General features: G+C 47.0%; 1 protein-coding gene across 7 annotated transcripts in view; it reads left to right on the plus strand.

The window, feature by feature from the left end:
• The window catches only part of LOC128343118 (zinc finger protein 239-like), a 24,755-nt gene continuing 827 nt past the window's right edge, over positions 1–23,928 (plus strand). Inside the window, exons 1-5 of one of the 7 annotated variants that reach the window (XM_053291659.1) lie at positions 1–283; positions 818–924; positions 8,030–8,123; positions 14,258–15,068; positions 16,928–18,173. In XM_053291659.1, coding sequence (XP_053147634.1) covers positions 8,090–8,123; positions 14,258–15,068; positions 16,928–17,024 — 942 coding nt within the window. In that variant the 5' untranslated portion in view covers positions 1–283; positions 818–924; positions 8,030–8,089 and the 3' untranslated portion in view covers positions 17,025–18,173. Of the gene's footprint in view, positions 284–448; positions 784–817; positions 925–5,656; positions 5,677–8,029; positions 8,124–14,257; positions 15,069–15,341; positions 18,174–23,928 lie in introns of those variants that run through there. The other 6 variants (XM_053291658.1, XM_053291657.1, XM_053291661.1 and 3 more) reach the window with 6 other exon arrangements.

A 23,928-nucleotide genomic window follows, 5' to 3' on the forward strand; every position in this document is an offset into this window, starting at 1 on the left:
AGATGGCTCTCTTACGCTGAAGAGAAAGAGAGCAATCATCCCTATTCAGCCCAGTGGCTGTTGCTAGCGTCACCCTAGTGTTTCTTTTTGGATTGTGCTTCGGCGACAGAAAACAGTCTCTCATCATTTTCCTTTGTTCTATGCATACCGCTGTGAAAAACTTTCTTCTACATCGTCACATTGGCTTGGGGCTGCCAAACGCCCCAGGGTGGTTTTTGCTTTATTGCTGGTAAAGAGAAGAGCCCCATGCAAATGAACGGCTGAAGCGGAGATTGTAGCCAAGGTCAGAGGCTGTATGTTTAAATGTTAGTCCTCCCCGATCATCCATCCATGTGCTCCATCAGCAGATTAGTCGGGCTAGTTTTGCCAGGTCTCTGGCGTGGATGGCTTCAATCACGTGATAGGAAGCGGAAAATAAAGGGAAAGCCTCCTTGAGAGGGTGGGCAAAAGGGTGGGGGGGGGGTGTACCAAAAATCTACAATAAGGAGAGAGATACTGAACTAGACTGGTTTGCGTTTCCCCCGAAAGCCCGCTTTCAATTCGGTTTTTGGAAGGTGCACAGTTAAGATCCGTTAATCCGGATTGGAGAGACACACTTTAACCAACTATTATGTTGTACTCACGACTAAGGTGGTAAAACTAGAACTCTGGATCCCCGCTCCCACTCCCTTCATTTCCAACTGATGCATGCGCCTTTGGAATTCTGATCCGGCTTAGCGACCTGCGAGGATGGATCCAGGGCGTGTGAGTTCTTGACTGAATCATTGATGCGCAGCAGCAAGGGTGAGTTTAAACGAGCGAGTTGTTGATATTGCAGAAAGAGGCACAGGGAGACTTGCTCGTGCGAGTGGGGGAGGAAGAGAAGCGAGAGCAAAGAAACTGACTGGATAGAGAAGACTACAGGATTGCCCAGAGCCTCATTTGGTAAGAAAAGGCGCTCTGGGATGGGCAGAGGGGAACCAGGTGGCCAACAAAGTTCAAAGAAGCATGCATTGGTTGTAAGGTGCATTCTTAGGATAAATATCGAGGGCCCAACCAAATAAGAGAGTGGGGAGAGTTGGGGTTAGGTCTGTTTTATTTATTTATTTATATACTACTTCCCCCCACCCCCACCCCATAACACCAGAAACTGGTTGGCAGGAGATTCAGGACAGATCAAAGAAAGTGAGGATATTCTCACATCACTGGAAAGTGGGCTAAGGGAGCTTAGCCCGCTTTCCGGTCATTGTGAGAACCAGCGGGCTCGCATGCAAGCCTGGTGGTTGCATGGCAGCTAGCCCACCAAAGTAGCCCTCCCCTTAGCCCAGGTTAGCGGAGCGAGTGCTCCGCTAACCCGGGCTTTCTGATCGTGTATTGCCACGGTGCAGCTCTGCACCATGGCAACACATGAGGAGACCCCCGGCTGCTTGCTGCCTCCTTCCCATGTTATCTCTGCCAGGAATCAGCAGTAGTTCTTGTTGTTTTAATAAAGAACAATCCATAGCTCAGCCGCAGAGGTTCAGTCCCTGCCATCCCCAGATTGCGCTGGGAAAGATCCTTCTCTGAATTGCTGGAGAGCTGCTGCCAGTTAGTGGCCGACATCCAGCGCAACCCTCAGGGACATATTTCCAGGACAGGTAGCACAGAGGGCTTCCTGGGGAAGAGGAGAGTGAGAGTGTCCTAAATTACTGCTTCTCCACCCTATTGCTACACAGGGGCGGAGCCACCATTGGGCCAATGGGATCAAAGAACCCGGGCCGCCGACCAATCTGATGTATTTTGGAAGCTTGCAAATCATTCCAAGCCAAGTCAGAAGCAAATTATGTCGGACAGGCCAAATACCTGCATCCTAGGATGCTGCAGCTTTCATTCCAGGCTCTCTCCAAAACCCTTCTTTGAATCTTGTGCCTAGCAGCTGCGGCTCCTTTCCCCACTCATTATCCCATCTCCTAGGGAGGGTGGAGAAAGGGTGATGAGGCAATACTAAACCTTCCCATGTTATCTCTGCCAGGAATCAGCAGTAGTTCTTGTTGTTTTAATAAAGAACAATCCATAGCTCAGCCACAGAGGTTCAGTCCCTGCCATCCCCAGATCTCAATGGCTAATATTTGTTTGTTTATTTATTCGATTTCTATAATAGTCTGATGGCTATAGGCCACCTCTGGCCTCCGAGGCAAGATGCCTCTGAATACCAGTTGCAGGGGGAGCAACAGCAAGAGAGAGGGCATGTCATCACCTCTTGCCTGTGGACTTCTCAGAGCATCTGGTGGGCCACTGTGCGAAACAGGATGCTGGTCTGGATAGGCCTTGGGCCTGATCCAGTAGAGCTGTTATTATGTTAGTACTTTTAAAAAGAGTTTTGTGACATTTTAAAGAGTATTGCGTTTATTTCAGAAACCTTGGAGGCATCTGATGGTATAGAGACCATGTAGGGTATAGAGGATATACCCTACCAATGTAGGGTAGAGAGAAAAAGAAAAGAGAAAAGAGTTTTCAGTCTTTATCAGTATTTAACTAATCGATTGCTGCGGGCAGGGACTCCTAGTGTTGGGTCCCCAGATGTTGTTGGACTATCATTTTCATCATCTTCAGCCACAGTGGCCAAAGACCCTTGGTGATGGAGTTGTAAGACATGATTTTACTGGGCATTTTAAAATCAGTTTTTATTGTCTTGCTGTGGTCTAATGATTAAATAAAGTCAATCTGGAAGTTCATTGTGGCTGGAGATGTTGGGAGCTGTAGCCCAACAACATCTGGAGACTGGGAACCTGTGACGTGGGGCATCTGTTTTGTTCAAGGTTCACCTTTTGCTGTTTTAGCCTGGCAGATGGAATCTGAGGAAGTGTAACACACATAGCACCATGTTCCGGGGCATAACTACCATTAGGCAAGGGGAGGCGGCTGCCTGGGGGCTCCCACACCTCAAGGGGCCCCCCAGAGGCAAGTCACATGCCTCTCCAGCACCCACAGAGCTTCCTTCATTATGATCCTGATTCCTTCCTTCGACCTAGCTAGTATCTCTCTCTCTCTGTCTCTCGATCCTCCCTCCCTGCCTCCCTCCTTGTAGGCTCCTCCTTCCCCGTCTCCAGCCAGCCTTCTCTGGCGTTGGTTAGGGCTCACAGAAAGGCTCTCATTGGCTGGCGGGTGCACGGTGTCGGTGTCGGCACCTTTCACACGCATTTGAAAAGTCCAGAAGGAGCAAGAAGAGATCGCTGGGTTACAATTCCCCCTCCTTCCAAACACACACACACACCCCTCTCATTTTGCAGCTGGCTACAGGCCTGGGAAACTTTATTTATTTATTTATTTATTTTTGCATTTATATACCGCCTTTCGTTAAAAAGATAACCCCAAGGCGGTTTACAAAAGTTAAAAACATACAGTAAAAAGATAATAAAAACATCATGTTAAAAATATAAAAACATAAAAACAGGCATAAAAACAATACAACAAATACAACAAATAAAAACACAAAGAAGCTGCAGTAGAAAACGATCATGTAAAAGCCTGGGTAAAAAGCCAAGTCTTTAAAAGCTTTCTAAAAGCCGTGATGGAGTCCGAGGAACGAATGGCCACTGGGAGAGCATTCCAGAGTCTGGGGGCAGCAACAGAGAAGGCCCTGTCCCGAGTGCACGACAGCCGGGCCTCCCTCATTGTCGGCACCCGGAGCAGGGCCCCCTCAGATGTCCTTGTCAAGCGGGCAGCAACCCGTGGGAGCAGGCGGTCCCTCAGATACCCCGGGCCCAAACCGTTTAGGGCTTTAAAGGTCAAAACCAGCACCTTGAATTGGACCCGGAAACGAACCGGCAGCCAGTGCAGCTCTTTCAAAATGGGGGTGATATGTTCCCAACGGGCAGCTCCGGATAAAACCCTCGCTGCCGCGTTTTGCACTAGCTGCAGTTTCCGGATATTCTTCAAGGGCAGCCCCACGTAGAGCGCGTTGCAGTAATCCAGCCGCGACGTGACTAAGGCGTGGGTAACCGTGGCCAGATCTGCCTTCTCGAGAAAGGGACGCAGCTGGCGCACCAGCTGAAGCCGTGCAAAGGCACCCCTGGCCACCGCCTCCACCTGAGCTTCCAAAAGCAGAGCCGGGTCCAGTAGTACCCCCAAGCTGCGTACTTGCTCCTTCAAGGGGAGTGCAACCCCATCCAGAACCGGTAAAATCTCCTCAACCCGATTGGCTCTCCTACTGACCAACAGTACCTCCGTCTTATCCGGATTCAATTTCAGTTTGTTAGCCCACATCCAACCCATCACGGCCTCCAGCCCCCGATTCAGGACATCCACCGCCTCCCTAGGATCAGATGACAAGGAGAGATAGAGCTGAGTGTCATCCGCATATTGCTGACAACTCAGTCCAAATCTCCGGATGACCTCTCCCAGCGGCTTCATGTAGATGTTAAACAGCATGGGGGACAAGACCGATCCCTGCGGGACCCCACAGGCCAACGGCCACGGGGCCGAGCAGTAGTCCCCCAGCACCACCTTCTGAACCCTCCCCTCAAGAAAGGACCGAAACCACTGCAACGCAGTGCCTCCGATTCCCATACTCAAGAGGCGGCCCAGAAGGATACCATGGTCGATGGTATCGAACGCCGCCGAGAGGTCCAGCAGAACCAACAGGGACGCACTCCCCCTGTCTAGTTCCCGGCGTAGGTCATCCACTAGGGCGACCAAGGCAGTCTCAGTCCCATACCCGGGGCGGAAGCCAGATTGAAAAGGGTCCAGATAATCCGTATCATCCAAGACCCTCTGCAGCTGGGACGCCACCACACGCTCCATCACCTTGCCCAAAAAGGGCAGGTTAGACACAGGTCTATAGTTGTCCAGGCTGGAGGAATCAAGGGAGGGCTTTTTTAATAGAGGTCTTACCACCGCCTCCTTAAGGCACGATGGCATCCTGCCCTCCCTTAATGAAGCATTAACGATCACCTCCAGCCATCTACCTGTCCCCTCCCTGGCAGCTTTTATTAGCCATGAAGGGCAAGGGTCAAGAGCGCACGAAGTCGCCCGCACACTGCCCAGGATCTTGTCCACATCCTCAGGCCGCAGCAACTGAAAAGAATCCAACACAACGGGACCAGATGGTACCAAAGGCACGTCTGCCGGAACTGCCAAAACTCTGGAGTCCAGGTCAGCACGGATGCAAGCGACTTTATCTGCAAAGCGACAGGCAAACCGATCACAAAGAGCTGTAGATGGCTCCTCCCCCATTGTCTGGGGGGATGTGTGGAGCAAGGTTTTCACCACACGAAACAGCTCTGTTTGTCTGCACTGAGCAGACGCAATGGAGGCGGAGAAAAAGCATTTCTTCGCCACCCCCACCGCCACGGCATAGTCCCTAAAATGGGCTCTAGCCCGTGTTCGGTCGGATTCGTGACGACTCTTCCTCCAGCGTCGCTCCAGCCGTCGCCCGAGTTGCTTCATCGCCCTAAGCTCCGAGGAAAACCAAGGAGCCGAACGGGCTCCACCAAGCCGGAGAGGGCGCTTGGGGGCAACCGTGTCAACAGCCCGGGCCATCTCTCCATTCCAGAGATCAACCAAGGCCTCGACAGGGTCACCAGCTCTGGACACTGGAAACTCCCCGAGGGCCGTCTGAAATCCAAGCGGATCCATAAGCCTCCGGGGGTGGACCATCTTAATCGGCCCACCACCCCTGCAGAGGGTAGACAGAGCAGTCAAACTAAACCCCACCAGGTGATGATCTGTCCATGACAAGGGAGTGGTCTCAAATTCCCCCACCTCCAGATTATTTATTTCCCGGTCGGCAAAAACCAGATCCAGAGTGTGTCCCGCCACATGGGTAGGGCCCGATACCAATTGAGACAGGCCCATGGTTGCCATGGAGGCCATGAAATCCTGAGCCGCACCCACTAGGGGGGCCTCAGCGTGGACATTGAAATCCCCCAAAACAATAAGCCTGGGGGAACCCAAAGCCACCTCCGAGACCACCCCCGCCAGCTCAGGTAGGGAGACTGAAGTGCAGAGGGGTGGTCGGTACACCAGCAGAATCCCCAGCCTATCTCGGAGGCCCACCCTCAAGGACAAACACTCAAAATTCTGAGATTGCCTGACCGGGCACCTGGAAACGGGAAGAGTCTCACGAAAGATGACTGCAACGCCTCCTCCCCGACCCTCGAGGCGGGGCTGCTGCACGATCTGGAAACCTGGAGGACAAAGCTGAGAGAGACCAACCCCGCCCAGCGGATCCAACCAGGTCTCCATCACGCATACCAGGTCAGCACGCTCATCCACAATCAGATCGTGGATAAGAGATGTTTTTGTGTTAACTGACCTGGCATTCAGCAGCAGCACCCTAATCCTCGAAGGAGTGTTCCCAGAGCTTCCTAGGGTCAGAAGGTTGGGAGAAGGGCCGGAAAAAGGAACAGGCCTCAATTGCCTGGACCGATTTCCCCTGTAACGGCCTGCCGAACTCCCACCGCCATACCTCCCTCTGCCCGCTACCCGTGATATTGCCGCCCCCACTCCAGACCCACTTTTTGGCTCCCCCAGGCACATCTCCCCAGAATAAACCACCACGGCTTCTTGGCTTAATAAAAAACCAAGACCAGACTTGCGTGATCTCCTGCTAGCTTCTTGATTGTGGGAAGACAGTTCTTCAGGGCAGAAAGAAAAGATCTTCAGGGCCCCAGGCAGCTCACCCCACGGCTGAGAGCCACAAGGACGAGAGGCCTTGTGCTCTCGCCCTTCGGCTCACGCCAAGAGGCTCACGCCCCTGGCCCAGCCTGAGCTTTAAAGCAGCAGAGTCAGCCCCACAGATGGAACACACCTGAAGAAAGGTAGGGCAGAAGCAGAAACACAGTCACTGCCAGCCCAAGATCTTCCCTCTTCCCTCCTTCAGGCCCTGGCCCAGCCTGAGCTTTAAAGCAGCAGAGTCAGCCCCACAGGTGGAACACACCTGAAGAAAGGTAGGGCAGAAGCAGAAACACAGTCACTGCCAGCCCAAGATCTTCCCTCTTCCCTCCTTCAGGCCCTGGCCCAGCCTGAGCTTTAAAGCAGCAGAGTCAGCCCCACAGATGGAACACACCTGAAGAAAGGTAGGGCAGAAGCAGAAACACAGTCACTGCCAGCCCAAGATCTTCCCTCTTCCCTCAGCTAGGAACATAGGAAACTGCCATATACTGAGTCAGACCATTGGTCTATCTAGCTCAGTATTGTCTTCACAGACTGGCAGCGGCTTCTCCAAGGTTGCAGGCAGGAATCTCTCTTAGCCCTATCTTGGAGAAGCCAGGGAGGGAACTTGGAACCTTCTGCTCTTCCCAGAGCGGCTCCATCCCCTAAGGGAAGATCTCATAGTGTTCACATGGAGTCTCCCATTCAAATGCAACCAAGGCGGACCCTGCTTAGCTATAGGGACAAGTCATGCTTGCTACCACAAGACCAGCTCTCCTCTCCTACACGCTCTGCTGCGTGGAAAAGCCAACCCCAAGTTCGGAGCAAAGGCGGCATGCATGCAGCAAAGCCCTTGTTGGCAGAAGCAACTCTAAGCCGGGAGCGCTCTTCCCCATTGCTAGGGTGGAGGGACGAGGCAAGCAGAGGGGTAAAGCGGGGGAGTGGAGTTTTCTGGAGAAGCTGGTAAGAAGCCTTCTGTGAGTTCAATCCCCCTCCCCTCCCTCCGAATGCAGCCTTGGCTGGATGAGTGTGCAGCAGCTGATTCATGCAATTGAAAGATTGGCTGTGCCACAGGGGTTCCCCCCCACCTTTGAAAAACTCACCAAGAAAAGAGATTCAAGGGAAGGGATCTTGCTTTCTTGCTTGGTCTGTATATAGTTATATTTATAATGATATAGTTATAAACATAACTATATAAATATCCACCATATTCATAATGGGGATGTGAGTGTGAGTGTGCTATATATTGTGAAGTGTGTGTGTATCAGCGAGGGGCCCATTTTAAAATTTTGTCTCTGGGCCCACTCCAGCCTTGTTACGCCCCTGCCATGTTCCAAACTATTCAGCATTTTACCCCAAGCTTTTTAAATACAATTTTCTCCCTTATCTTTTCTCCACATGGATGATGCAACTCTAGTTCTCGGAGGAGCAGGGAAGATTGTTGGATTCAAAATCAAAGCAATAGACCTGAGTCATCATGCAGGAAAACCATGGCAATGTCTTCTCCTTGGGTAAGGATGCCTTTCTCCTCTCCTTCATTAGGCAGTTAGGTACACAGAGAGCTATTTTCTTTTCTTGTCCTGGGCATTTTTCATACAGGGCTTTTAGCTCGCGACTCCTCCAAAATGGAGGGTGTTCGTTCACATATCGGCCAGATTTACCCTGAGGTCCCTGCGAGCTTTCAGGGAGCACTTCACACACGATTTGGGATTTTCATTGCGTGTTAGAGCATAACCCAATTTATACCACCATCTGGCTAAGGTTGGGCTCACAACCTCAACCCTCCTCCACAGGGGTGAAGGACCTATTAGTATGATCCACCCGAGAAGGATATTGAATCCCATAGGATTCCAAAAAGCCTTAGAAGGCTTAGAAGGTTGATTCTGCCAACAATTCTGTTGATGCCCTTGTTCAGACTTGGAATCATGAACTCACTAGGGCAGTAGACATGATTGCTCCTAAGTGCCCTCTCCAACCCACTTCTAAATTAGAACCCTTGGAATATGGAAGAACTATGGGGGCTGAAGTGGCAAGGTAGATAGCTCAAGAGCAAGTGGAGGAAGACTCAGCTCAAATCTGACAGATTACAACACAGAGCTCATTGGAAGATCTATGCTCTGGCAATGCGTGCAGCAAAGGAACAGTTCTTTTCTGCCCTCATTGTTTCTGCAAGCTCACGTCCAGTGGAGCTGTCTAGGGTTGAGAGAGGGCTAGTACATGCCCCTCCTCCCCTGAATGAGTATTTGGATCCATCAGTTACCCATTGTGACATTTTAAGATAAAATCTCTCGTATTTGAGCTGAACTAGACTCTACAGTTACTGCAGAGTCTGTGTAAGTGTCCAGCAACTCCTCTTGTGTGGTTAAATTGGATCAATTTCAGTTTGTGACATCCGAGGATATGGACAAGATACTTGGGACACTGCACCTTACCACCTGTTCTCTCGACCCTTGCCAAACATGGTTTATACAATCTAGCAGCAAGGTTATTAGAGAGGGCCTTGTTAAGATCATTAATGCTTCTCTGAGGGAGGGCAGGATGGAGACAATTATTAGACCACTCTTGAATAGGCCTGCACTGGATCTTTCAGCATTGGGCACTTATAGGCCTGTTTCCAACCTCCCATGGTTGGGCAAGGTGACTGAGAGGGTGGTGGTGTCTCAGCTCCAGGCTGTCTTGGAGGAAGTGGATTCTGGCTAACTTGGCAAAGAGGCACATTTTAATGTGATGATTCTCTTTATTTAGCAGGGGGAGAGTAACTGGCCCTATCCACCCCCAGCTCAGTATCTCCAGTGACTGTTGCTGGTCTCTATCTGATGTTTCTTTTTAGATTGTGAGCCCTTTGGGGACAGGGTTCCATCTTATTTGTTATTTCTCTGTGTAAACCACCCTGAGCCATTTTTGGAAGGGCAGTATAGAAACCAAATAAATAATAAATAAATAAATATTATTCTCTGGACCCGTTTCAAACTGGCTTTCAGGCAAGTTATGGGATTGAGACAGCCTTGGTCGGCCTGTTGGATCATCTCCAATTAGGCATTGATGGGGGAAATCTGACTCCGTTGATCCTTTTGGATCTCTTGGTGGCTTTTGATAGCATCGACCATGGTATCCTTCTGGGGCGCCAGAAGGGTTTGGGAGGCATGGCTCTGCATGGTTCGGCTCCTACCTCTCGGGTAGGTTCCAGGTGGTGTCCCTTGGAGACTGTTGCTCTTCAAAATCTGAGCTTATGTATGGCATCCCTCAGGGCTCCATACTGTCTCCAATGCTTTTTAACATCTACATGAAACCACTGGGAGAGATCACCAGGGGATTTGGTGCAGGGTGTTATCAGTATGTTGATGACACCAAAATCTATTTCTCCGTGTCAACTTCATTAGGAAATGGCCTAACTCTCCTAAATCACAATACAAAACGGGATGTATTCATGATCCAAATGATAAACCTGAACACCACAAAAGATCAGTGAGGGGGAAGCTAATATAATGCTAGGCTACTAAAAACTGTGACTATAGATTAAAATGTGTATTTTAATAATAAGAACTAAAAGTTCTACATAGAGCAACTTAACACAATTAAGATTATATATAAATTTTACATAGAGCAATTTAACACAAGTAAGATTATATATAAATATAAAACATCAGACATGTACCAATAAAGTAGTATAAAAATGTCCCAAAGTATATGCAGTGAAAGTGTGCTTGCAAATGAGCTAAAGTCCACTTAGAAACTTATTGATGACATGCTGTATCGCCAAACAGTTAGAAGCCTTCTCAAAGTATTAAAGCAGGCCTGCTCAACTTTGGCCACCCAGCTGTTTTTGGACTACAACTCCCATAATCCCCAATAAGTGGCCAATAGCCAGGGATTATGGGAGTTGTAGGCCAACTTCTACAGGAGGGCCAAAGTTGAGCAGGCCTGTATTAAAGTCTTGTTCAGTAGGTCAAACACATTTTGACATTAAAGTCTTCCTCAGTCATGGGTTCATCACTCCTCCAGAGTTCTGTAAATAAAACAACTCACTTCTATGAAAATTACTACCATCCCCTCTTTGTTTCCCTATCTGCATCACCATATTAAAAACACAAAAAGGAAACAAGCTTACCAAGTTCTCTTACTCATTCAATAGCACGTTATTATTCTTATATGTGGGGCCCTTGTTATAAATGTAAAAAAGTAAAACTGCATTAACTTAAAATGTAACCATTTCTTGCAGTGTTACCGGAGCCATAAACTGAGCCACATTTGTCCTCTCTTAAATATGCTCAAGGAGGCTTTCAGCTGTTCCTTATATATTAAATTGTATCAATCACTCAAAGGTCAGTTTTTTAAAGGGGACCATGTTCTAATACTATCTAAAAGGGGGAGATCCTAGAAATGTATAGTAATATGGGCTGCAGCATAAAAGACCAATATATTTCTGATCGGTCATATATAAAATTACAATACTGACAATAAATACTACACATACCAAAAATAGAATTAAAAAGGCTCATACAGATGATGAAATTAGATGATGATACCCATCATCACCAGATGTACAATTCATATTGATACAAAATAACAAACATCTGTATTATAAGCAGGCTAATTATCTACAATTACAATGGCAAGGAACCAAAATGGATATGATTGGTTCATTTAAACATTGCTGCCTTCCAATCAGTCTCTTCATTTAGACGACCATGGGGCATGACTGTTTGGTGTATCCAGTACACTTCTCAGCACTGATTTTTTAGAAAGGTTGTTCTCAGGGGCCTGTATCTTCTCTATGCACCAAAATTTCAAATCGTTTTCATCATGTCCATATTCATTGAAGTGACTAACCAGGGGTGCCTGAACTTTTCAGGTTCAGTGGTTTCAGGTTCTACTGCAATGCGCTCTACGTTGGGCTGCCTTTGTACGCAGTTCGGAAACTGCTGTTAGTCCAGAATGCAGCAGCCAGCTTGGTCTCCGGAGCTGCCCGAAAAGATCATATTACACCCATTTTAAAAGAACAACACTGGCTGCCAAGGAGTTTCAGGGCGAAATGCAAAGTGCTTGTTATTACCTATAAAACCTTAAACGGCTTAGGTCCAAAGTATTTAAGAGAGCGCTGCCTTCTTCATCAACCCCACCGCCTGTTAAGATCATTTGGGGAAGTTCGGTTGCTGTTGGCTCGCTAGGTGGCGACTTGAACCCGGGCCTTTTCTAGCATTGCCCCAGGACTCAGGAATGTGCTTCCTAACGAAATTAGAGTTTCTCCTTCTCTTAATGTGTTTTAAGAAGGACCTGAAAACATACCTGTTTAGTCAGGCTTTTAGTTTATAGTTTTAAAGCTTTGGTTTTAGAGTTTTATTGTATTTTAAATTGAAATGTTTTAATGGTTTTGTATCCTGAACTGCCCAGGGACTTTTTTGTATGAGGTGGTATATAAATGTACTAAATAAATAAATACCCAGGGTAAAAAAAAATCCACTTTTTGCGTCACTTTTTGAGCAACTTCAAACTTGTAGTAAACCTGTGGTAAAGCCTGCTCTGTGAAAAACACCCTAGACTACCGTGGCTATTTTATTATTATGGATTAAATTTGAATCCCACCCTTCATCCAGTGAACCCTGGTTACTGAACCAAGGGAGTTACCCCAATTCGTCCTATGAGTATCTCTTCACCTGCTGATTTCTGCAGACCATGCTGTTGTCAAGCAAGGCTGGCTCCAAGTTTGATGGGGGCCCTTAGCAAAATGCCTTCCAGTGTGCCCCCTCCTATGTGGGTGGCTTCCTCTGATGTTTACAAGGTGACTTACCGTGTAAAGCAGTGCTCCTCTAAGCAGCTGCCTCCTGGTAGCCACCATCTTGTTTTCTCTACAGTACCCTGGCAAGTTGCATCCATATTGGGCACTGTAAGGCACAAAAAGGCATCTGACACAAACAGATGTCAGCTCTACTGATGGTTGCCATTTTTGTCCCACAATTCTCCAAACTGATGCTTCCTCCTAGGTATTGTAACCCCTACTAACTTGGCAAAGAGGCACCTTTTAACGTGGTGATTCTCTTTATTTAGCAGGGGGAGAGTAACTGGCCCTATTGATCCCCAGCACAGTACCTCCAGTCACATAAGATAGATGGGTGTCTATCTTATGTTTCTTTTAGACTGTAAGCCCTTTGCGGACAGGGATCCATCTTACTTATTTATTATTTCTCTGTGTAAACCTCCCCGAGCCATTTTTGGAAGGGCGGTATAGAAATAGAATAAATAATAATAATAATGTTGGGAAACAAAATGGCGGTGGCCAAGTCCTCTCCATGGGGACAGCCAAAGGCAGGCATCAATGTGTTTTCTTTGCTGGGGTGCCCGGCAGCTGCTTGAGGATGCTGCAGGCTGATGCCGGGCCTTTGTCTAATTTCGCTTCGTAACAACATTGCATGGCATTATCTTGAAGTCAAATTGGAGTGAGGGCAGGAGTGGGAAATAATCCATCATACCCTCACTCTGGAGTTCCCTGGACAGGAAATATGGAAGAAATGGTGACAGGAAGCCCAAACGCTGCTGATGGTAAGGAAGGCAAATATTTGCCTTCCATTTGTGTCCTCTCCAAAATGGCCCACCCAACCTTACAACCTGATAGCAAGGTTGGGAGGGCTGTTTTAGTTCAACACTAACCTAGAACCATGAGCAGGCAGGTGTGTATTCAAACACTTAAACACTGAATAACACAATTCAGAACAAAGTCATGATCGGCCAGTTCAAACGATACAGCTGAGGCACATGTGAACTGGGGGGGGGGGCAGTGTCATGAGCATGCCCATTGGGATGTCGTCCTGGGTACCCATTAATCTTGTGTCTGGTGTTTAAACAAGTACTTGGTGTATTTGTTTAGGGGCCATTCAGATTAACAGCCCCCACATGAACATAGGAACCTGCCTTATACTGAGTTAGACCATTGTTCCATCTAGTTTAGTATTGTCTAAACAGACTGGCAGTGGCTTCTCGAAGATTGCAGGTAGGAGGCTCTCTCCCTGGCATCTTGGAGATGCCAGGGAGGGAACTTGGAACCTTCTGCATGCCAGCACGCAGATGCTCTTCCCAGAGCAACTCCATTCCTTAAGGGGGATATCTTACAGTGCTCACATGTAGTCTCCCATTCAAATGCAAACCAGGGTGCACACTGGTTAGCAAAGGGGACAATGCATGCTTGCTACCACAAGACCAGCTCTCCTCCCATAATGCAATTAAGGGATGTGGCAGGGGAGGGCGTTGGGATGCCCACGTAGGACATCCTGACGAGCACACACTTGCTGCATACCCCCTTTCTGTTCATGTCTGCTGCCAACACTATTGATTGAACTGCCCTGTGTGGATTCCGATCCTAGCCATGTTTGCTCTGGAGTAAGAAGCACTGTGTTTAAGCTTTGTTTCTGCAGAGGGCAATGGACGTTTACTTTGACTGTTCATCTTCAATGGTGTTTTATAATATCTGACCCCTTTTGATTAATGGATTTGCCTGGATTTTTATTGCTGATGCATGCCTTTATAGTCTTTTGTGTTATTGTGTATTGATATTTGGCGGGACTGTTGTAAGCACCTTGAGGCGTTCACAAAAAGCAGGAGGTAAATACCTTAAAAGTAAAATAAAAATTGACGTTGCAGTTCTCTGTTTCAGGAGGTGGTGAGCGTGAAAGAATCTACACAGGGGAGAAACCACATTACTGCCCAATCTATGGGAAAAGCCTCAGTGACAAATCAAGTCTCCTGAATCACGAGAAGCCCGGCACTGCAGAGAGACGTTACAAGTGCTCCGATTGTGGGAAAGGCTTCAAGAAAAGATCAGCCCTCCTTACCCATGACCGAACGCACACTGGAGAGAAACCATATAAGTGCTCTGAATGTGGGAACAGCTTCAGTAATAAATCTAGCCTGACTCGGCATAAGAGAAAACACACAGGTGAGAAACCCTTCAGTTGCTCCATCTGTGGGAAGAGGTTCAGCCAGAGTTCAAGCCTGATCAGACACATGAGAAACCACACGGGCCTGAGGCCGTACAGGTGCTCCGACTGTGGGAAGAGCTTCAAGCAGAGCTCCAGCCTCCTAGTCCATGGGAGAACCCACACCGGCGAGACCCCCTATAGCTGCTCCATCTGTGGGAAACGCTTTTCTCAGAGCTCAAACCTTGTGAAACATGAGAGAATCCATACTGGAGAAAAGCCCTACCGGTGTTCGGATTGTGGCAACACCTTCAGTAACAAATCTAGCCTGACTAGACATAAGAGAAACCACACTGGACAGAAACCGTATAAATGCTCCCAGTGCGGTAAGAAATTCAAGCAGAGTTCAGGCCTTCTGAAGCACGAGCGAATCCATATACGGCCAGACCTGTCGCAACACTCTGAATCTTTTGCCAGGATTCATCAAAATTCCAGCCTGACTCCTCATGAGCGAAGCCTTCCTGGGGACACTGTAGAAATACTTGCTCCGTAAGAAATGTTTTATTTAACTACTAGGAATGTGTAAGAAAATGCTGTACAATTTCATTATTCCATTCATTTTTGTTATTAAAAAAACCCAAAACCCACATGCATTTTTTTAATGGTTGCAATGCAGTGGCAATAGGATTCATTTTGGTGGCCACTTCATGTCAGCAGCCATTTCCTCCCACCTTCCCGAATGCCTGGACATGGCATTGTTGCAGGGCATTTTGGGAGGGGGGAAGGTAGTTTTTAATGGGGACTGCCATGTTTTCTCTCCAGAATGATGCCACATCTGAAAATTCTGGGAGTAAAAAATGGTGGCCTCCAAAATGAAGTTCACTGTTGCGGCAGACTGTGTTTTTAAAAGGAGAAAAAGAAATAAGTGAGTAATGGAAAAATAAGTGTTTCATTACTTGTTCGTTATTATCATTTGTGCTGGGATGAATGAAAGCAAGTAGTTCTAAGTCGAACTAGTGGACCCTATTTTCTGCTGCTTTTAACATGAGCAGTAGAACTTATAAGTGTGAACACCACTCACACAACTGCAAAAGTGGGGAGGAAGTCCCGCCCCAGTGCTGTCATTCACCCCCTCCTGTCCAGCAAACACACTTACAGTGCCATTTGTCTGAAGGTGGATGTGCTGTAAGCATGTTCATGGGTGATTCTGTGATTGGCAACCTGAATTGATCCAAGTTGCCAGTCATGGAATCTCCAGGGAACATGGTTACGGTGCTTCTCCCTTCAGACAAATGGTGCTGTAACCATATACGCCCAGCAGGAGGAGGTGAGTGACAGTGGCAGGGCAGGACTTCCTCCCCACCTTTTCAGTTATAAGCGTGACCGCCTGTGGTGCTCTTAACATCTGAAGAGGGCTATGGTGACTCTTACCTGAACCCCTCCGATGTGAATTTGGTTTGTATCCAACTTTCAGCACATGGATTACAAAGGAATGTTGTCTATACTTTGAATGGCTGCCATCTTGAAACAATATGGCAAAAAAAAAAAAAGCCCTCATCAGGATCCCATAGATCCCTCCCATGTGCTTTGAATTTGTTTTGGACTGTGAACATGGTGTTAGAGGGTGGCACAATATGGACATGCACACAGATTTGGTGATCTGAAAACCCCTCTTCCCTTCAGCAAGTAGACTACAAATTAATTGACCTGGGCCATTTGGTTCATGTCTTCATTTTTTCTAAAGCAAAGTACACTCCTGTTTATGACATCTCGCATGAAAGAAGGTCAATGGTTTCATCCTAGAAGACCTTTTTAAGTGCTGCATTTGTAGGAGAAGCAGGTCTGCACAATTTGTTTCAGCCAAACATGACTCCACACACAACCAAACAGCATGGCCTACCTGCCACTTGACGACCCCCTTGTATTTGTAGTGAAAGGTAAAGTTGTGCTGTCAAGTTGGTGTCGACTCCTGATGACCACAGAGCCCTGTGGTTTTCTTTGGTAGAGTACAGGAGGGGTTTACCATTGCCACCTTCTGCGCAGTGTGAGATGATGCCGTTCAGCATCTTCCTATATCAGTTTAGGAAGCAGCTGATGGATCATCATCTGTGAATGGTTATGGCCAGCTTGGTGGGTTACAAGTCTTTGCCTCACAAGCAGGCCTAGTGAGGACAGATTCAGAGTTAAACTCTTTGGTACTTTTCTCTTTTCTTGGGAGAAAGATTTAAGTAATAGTGTGACTACCAAGCCTTATTAAACAGAGAATTTGCATCAGTGATGTAGAGAAGAGAGAGCTCAGACCTATCGTAGATAACATGCTCCATGCCAGAGAGAAGACTCAAAATGCTCAGGCCGAGAAATGTGTTGTCATGCATCACTAGAATAAATATCCTATTAAATATTGTTAGTTTTGCCTCAGGAATACTAGCAGCCGTTGTCTGTGTCCATAAACTTAAGACTATCACTGCCTATCCTGGGGAGTCCTTCCACACTGATCGTAAATGAAAGTTGGAAATGAATGGCCACAGGTAAATATTTTCTTACATGCATTTTATGAGGATAGTCATTGTTGGGCAGCTGCCAAAGGTCCTCATCAGGATCCACTTCTGATGCCTGAGACTACAGCTGTGCCCATAGCCCCCAGGTGGTTCTGTGGGCTCTAGTGACCCACTCATGGTGGATAGTAGGGGGCCCATGGTGGTGAATAAAGGGGTCTCATAGTAGGGGGCCTATGGTGGACAGTTGAATAAAGGCCTCAGGGCCTACATAGGGTTGGTTTGGCATCACTAGGTGGCTGTAGAAGGCCCAAGTGTCTCAGAAGGGCCTGTGGCTGACCCCAGAAGCCACACCTCTACTCATCATCACCACCTCCTGGAACATACGAAGCTGCCATATACTAAGTCAGACCATAGGTCCATCTCGCTCAGTACTGTCTATACAGACTGGCAGCGGCTTCTCCAAGGTTGCAGGCAGGAATCTCTCTCAGCCCTATCTTGGAGATGCTGCCAGGGAGGGAATTTGGAACCTAAATGCTCTTTCCAGAGTGGCTCCATCCCCTAAGGGGAATATCTTACAGTGCTCTCACATCAAGTCTCCCTTTCATATGTTACCAGGGTGGACCCTGCTTAGCTAAGGGGACAAGTCATGCTTGCTACCACAAGACCAGCTCTCCTTGTAGTGGAGCAGCTTTCCTATGGCCCACTCAATTTGCAGGGAGTCCATGGAGGGAAGGTTTCTGTGAGTCCCCTGAATCCTGGAGTCCGCCTGAGTGGAATCCTATGCACTTGCTTGGGAGAAAGCTGTATTGAATTTAATGGGATTCCTCCTGAGTAAACATATATAGGACTGGGCTGCACCAGTCTTTTTCTTAATCACTGTATCATAATCCCTATCCTATTCTAGAGGAGACCTTATTTTTAAGCTCAAATGTCAGTTTAAAAAAATGATTTTACCATTCTGTGTTCTTGTATCAGGTGGTCCAGTGGACAGGGCTCTGCCTTTGGGTATGAGAGTACAGGGTCCAAACCCTGCCACAGTGTAGCCTTGCTGTGTGCAAGCCAGCCACCATTCTCTGTCTAGTAAATGGGACCTCCCCTGGCCTACCTCACAGGGTTGTTGTGAGGTTGAACATTAATAAAGACTGTACCCGTTTCACTCAGTGTCTTGAGTGCTCTATGAATCGTCATGGTGGTCATGTGTAATAGCCTTTCTACACATGTATTGAGAGGTGGTTTTAGGAAAAAGGATATATTTTGAATGAATATTAGAACATCATCATAATGCTGGTATGACTGTCATGTCTCTTTGTGCCAGGAAACAGTTTGTCACTCATTAGACTCCAAGTCACCGTGTAGCGTTGTCTAGGTCAGGGATCTAGGTCAGGGATCAGCGTTGGGTCCCCAGGTGTTATTGGACTTCAACTCCCATAATCCCCAGCCCCAGTGAACTTTGGTTGGTGATTATGGGAGTTGAAGTCCAATAACATCTGGGGACCCAACGTTGAGAATCCCTGGTCTAGGTTGAGTTTAAGGTGGTGGGCGGTGTATTTTCATCACTGGTAGAGCACCAGTAGCTGAACTGGTCTGTGTTGACCACTAACATGGCTGCTGTGAACCAAGGATATTATCTTTCTTCATTTTCATCCTTAACAGCTCATCTTTATTTAGGTAGTTTAAAATAGTTAGCTGCTGCCCTTCCATCTAAACAGCTCACATCATCAAAAAACAAAGCCATTAAGCATACACTCTTCAATATATATACATATTAAGAGGGTGCAGTCAATAAGTGTCAGCAGCCTCAGTTGAAACCCAACAAGCTGAAAGGCCTGAGCCGCTCAAAGCTATCACAGCAACTCATACAAGTCCCTCCTCCCTGCTCCCGGCAGCCTTTGTGTATTTTAAAAACAAAATGCAATTCTATTATCTTTGTGTTGCGATTTTAATTTTTTATTGTAATTTATCATGTGAAAATTGGTAGGTATAAACTGTAGAAATACAAATACAAAAACCAAACCATATCATCATAGCAGCCAGCTCTAAGAACAAGAATTTTCCAAATTAAGATGCAAACATCAGAGATAAAAATCATTTAAGCTGCAGGATGCAAGGCCTAGTGGGCATAAGTGAGCCACACTGTTGAAGTAAGCATGCTATGTGAGAATTCTGCCAGTGGCTACATAGAGAGTAAGGATGCACTGGTGGTGAGAGAGCAGCCTAACAGAACTTCCCAACTAACCGCAACAGTGCAGGGAGGAAGAAGCAATTTTTGATGCCCTCCCCTGGGAAGCCCTCTGTGCCACATGGAAATATGGCCCTGAGGGTTGTGCAGCCATCAGGGATGTATTTTTGAGTGGCACAGAGGCAGGGGTGTAGCTATAATTAATTGAGCGGATGGGTTCAAAGAACCCAGCCCCCCCCCAGCTCCTGAGGGGCTCTCAGCTCCACCCCTCCCTATTTTCTTCATTTCCCTCAGGCCGAGAGGCTGCCAGGGAGAGGGTCAAACACAGGCCCCCTCTTCCCTAGCTATACCCCTGCACAGAGGGTTTCCTGGGGAAGGGGGGAAAGCATAAAAAATGGCTACTTCTCCAGTTCTGTTAGGCTGCACCAGGGTATCTGAATGTCAACCAGTAGCTTTAAATTTTGACTGTATTTCTTTTCTGTATATGTGTGTGTAAACAGCAGCAGGGTGTATACAACTAGAATTTCAAGTAAATGGCAAAATGCTCAGAAACTCAAAAATGGCTGAACCTTTCTGAAAAAAGCATTTGTATTAACAGCCAATCTGCCTGCCTTGGTAAGTGACAATGAGTTGTGTTTCCATCGTGTCTCCTGAGGTTTTCTGTTAGAAGCTTGCCCAATTTTCATACTAACTGCTGTGAGTGTAGGGAGCCTCTTATCCTGAGCCCAGAGATGGCTGCACATGATCAAACAAGTCTTACACTCATATGCTACCCTGGCAAGCTGGGGCATCATTTAGTGAGGCTAGGGTGGGTATCGTTTTGGACCTCTGTGATTAAATGGACTAAGTATGCATACCAAAAGGATACATCTCTTTGCTCCCAATCTCAAAATGTGTGTGTTTGACCACCATGATAACCTTGACATAATTGGTGGGGGTTGGAGGGGGCATTTTGGCAATTTTTTGTGGGATGAGATTCACAAATTTACTTCCAACTGTCAGTGGCCATTTCCCCCAGAATGCCCCTTCATTTTGCTATGTAATGCATCGTTTGGGAGGCCTTCGTGGGTGGGGCAGGGGGGGGCAGTGTGATGGCACAGCCTGTTGGTAGGAATTTGCATCTTTTAATGCTGCCTTGTGTGGAAAAACTCCCTGCAAGTGAAAACTTAATGCCTTTCTCTTTGATGTGCCAGGTTTTTTTTAGCCTACTTCCCTTAAGGAAAGTCAGGTGTAGGGGGGTGTGTCCATATCCCCTTATCAACTTGGCAAGGCCTGGACTGATTTGAACCAAGTTTGGTGCAGTTGTAGGGCTGCATAGGGACACCTCAATGGTGGAGATAAGATTATAGTGAAAGGAAAGTAGACAGATTGGTTTTTACAAGAACTTTCATTTCTTTTAATTGCAGTGAGATGTTTTATTTTAAATGTTGGTAAAAAAAATTCACCATGGCATCCTCACTTGCTGTCTGAAATGGTAGAATCCTGAGGTGACAGAGTGAGTGGTACCATTTCAGACTGCAACACATCATAATATAATTGTGATTCCTGCAACCATGGCCTTGAGTCCAAGTGGCATTTTGCAAAACCAACTTTGAAAGATCAGAGCATGCGACCTGAAACTCTGAATGCATTGTCTGTAATAAGCTGGGGGGAGCATCGGAGGATAGCTGTGTTGGATTCTTCGTTCAGATAGACATGTCCACCTGTGATAGAGAGATGGGTGTGTGTGTGTGTGCACCTGTGGAGGAACGAATTAAGGCTTGAGCAACATATGCAGCAGAATGAGGTAGTAAGGCCAACCCAGATGGGACATCATTCAGTTATGCCATCTTGTTGCAGCCTTATCCCCCCCCCCGCCCCCGGTCTCCCAATTTCTGCAATATACATTGATTATAGATATATATACCCACCATTTTCTGCCCTAAGCAAAACACATCTGAAACAATCTCCACCTATGCAGGCTTCAGTGGCTGGGGGTCATCATGGGCCCTCTCACATGTCAGGCATGAAATGTGGAGGGGAGGAGCTGATTTCATCAGCGGTCAGACTGGTTTGGAATCTCCAGCAATTGGTGTCAATCACAGGTGACTACTTCCTGACATGATGAGGGGGGAAAATACTCGAAGCAGCCCCACTGAAATTAAAAGTTCTTTTTCGTTTCAAGGGGACTACTTCCAGTAATTTGCCTCATCACATCAGCTACTCAAAGCAATTCTGTGAACGTTATTTGCTTGATATCGTGAAAAGTACTGCAAAAGAAATATAGTGTGGGGGGGAATCTCCAGGAAGAGCTTCAATAAGAGTTGGCAACCCTGCTATTTGCCACCTCCAGCTTATTTTTACTTTAAAACAGGGTGAGGCCTGCACCAAATCAGGAATACAGCACAGCTGTCGGGGGGTGTTTAACTTTTTATCCCCATGGTCATTTTTTAAAGGCAAAAATCTCCTGAGGCTACAGTGAAACCCTGAACTACAACAAATTGGCACCTTGGAAAGCAGATCTTCAGTAGGAAAACAGCACAGAGGTAAAATGTTAACAAACACCTGTGATTTCTGCACTGAAATCCCAGTCTGGATCAGGCCCCCGCTGTGCAGCTGATGTTTTGAAGCAAGAGTAAGCTTGCAACAAGACAAGTCACTTAACGTTTTGTCCAGTGTGCTTCTCAGCTCCCTGTACAGAGAATTACTCTCCTGTCTCTAACACTACAAGTATCCATCTGTGACTTGCTTAAAAGCATTCCTAGCTGCCCACACTCTAGAGAGCTGGTGCCAAAAGTGAGACACACTAGGGCTGGATCTTGGTGAAGATATGAAATCCAGCAGCAATCCTAGAAAGCAACAGACAGGGAACCATTTTTGCATACCTTTTTGCTATATAAACCACTTTGAGAATTTTTGTTGTTGTTGTTGAAAATTGTTATCTAAATACTACTAATTATCTCTCTATATAATTCTTGCAAACGTACCCATCACTAATCCCATGTCTGGCAGCTCTCGTGGGGGTTAGCGACGGGGACTGGTGGCCCAGCCTGGCTGAGGAGAAGTGGCCAGCCGCAGCGGGCCAAAAAAAAAAGCAGCTGCCGGTGGGCCGAGAAGAAGTGGTTGGTGCTGGGCTGGCCAGTAGGCCAAGGAAAAGTGGCCGCCGCTTGGCCAAGGATGAAACCGCTGGCTTAAAGTAGGGGGAGGGGGAGGGAAACAATGGGCAAGCGGGGGGGGGGGAGCAAAAGGAGGAAGGCCGAACGGGGTGGGGGAGTCAAGTGAGGGGGCCTTCCATTGCCCTGCCGAAAGCCGAGTGCAGGCCCACTAGCGCCCCATAGTGGCCTGTCCTCCCTGCCGCCATGGGGGGGGGGAGTTCAACCTTTTAAACCCCATCTGTCACAAAGCATCAGCTACTATCTCTCTGTGTCTCTGTGTGTGTGTGTGTATAGAAATCGAATTAATAATAATAATAATAATAATAAAAATAAAATAAATACATACATAAATAAATGTGTGTGTGTGTGTGTGTATATATATATATATATATATATATATATATATATATATATATATCCAGCAGCCAAGCCTTGTGATCTCCTGTAGTAAATCTTGCCACGGGAAATAAAATACAAGTCACATGAATCTGCCTTGGAATCGGACAAAAAAAAAGCCCATCCACCTCAACTCTATGCTGTGGCTTCCTTCCCCCATACTTTGGCTGGTGGCCAGCGCTCCACAGCATACCTTTGGCCTAACCTGGCTCTGCCTCTCCCTCCTTTTCTCCTCATGATTGGCTGGCTTGGTGCTCAGGCTCAGCCCACCTCTCCCTCATGATTGGCTGGCAGACTCCAGGGCAATGCTGGCTGATGCTCAGTGTGGGAGGGATGCTGCCTGTCACTCCTCCCCTTCCAAAGAGGACTACTAGTCTCAGCTGGCGAGACTAATACTCTGATCAGGAGCCAATGGCATGCTAGTCAGTTAGGAGTCTTCAAATTACACCCTATGAGGCTGCAAAGTACCTCTAGAGGCTCATGTACCCCTGGATGAAAATCTCTAATACAGGTAATAAAATTAAAACACAATAAAAAAACAATGCTTGGTAGTAAGTGGGCAATAAACACAACCATGGAAGCAGTTCCTTTTAATGAAACGGGGAAAAACCTACTGTACATTTCTGTGGATGGAATTTAATTTAGGTAGGTAAGAGGGGAAGCAGGTATTAAACAGTTCACTCTCTGGTACAGATATGCAAATAATGGATAGCAACTGATCAGCCTCACTTCAATGATCCTTAATCTGACAGTACACATTTCTCTTTGTCTCTTGAGGCTTTCCTGATAGACAACAATGCTCTTGTTTCCCCCATACTGAGAAAATGCATGGGATTTCCCCTCTATATGGCTTCTCTCACGTTGAGCGAGGTTTGATCTCTGATTGAGGCTTTTACCACAGTTGGAGCAAGCATATGGTTTCTCACCTACATGGGTCCCCTCATGCCTGACAAGGTGTGCTTTCTGATTGAATACTCCTGTCACAGCTGCAACATGTATATGGTTTCTCTCCTGTGTGCGTCCTCTCATGCCTAATGAGATTAGAGGTCTGACTGAAGCTTTTCCCACAGACAAAGCATTTGTATGGTTTCTCTCCCACATGCGTTATCTTGTGCCTCATAAGGTGCGATCTCCAACTGAAACTCTTCCCACAGGCTGAGCATTTATAAAGTTTAACCTCTGTGTGCATTTGCTCAACCTCA

The sequence above is a fragment of the Hemicordylus capensis genome, chromosome 2, assembly GCF_027244095.1.
Source record: "Hemicordylus capensis ecotype Gifberg chromosome 2, rHemCap1.1.pri, whole genome shotgun sequence".
In the NCBI taxonomy this organism is placed as follows: Eukaryota; Metazoa; Chordata; class Lepidosauria; order Squamata; family Cordylidae; genus Hemicordylus; species Hemicordylus capensis.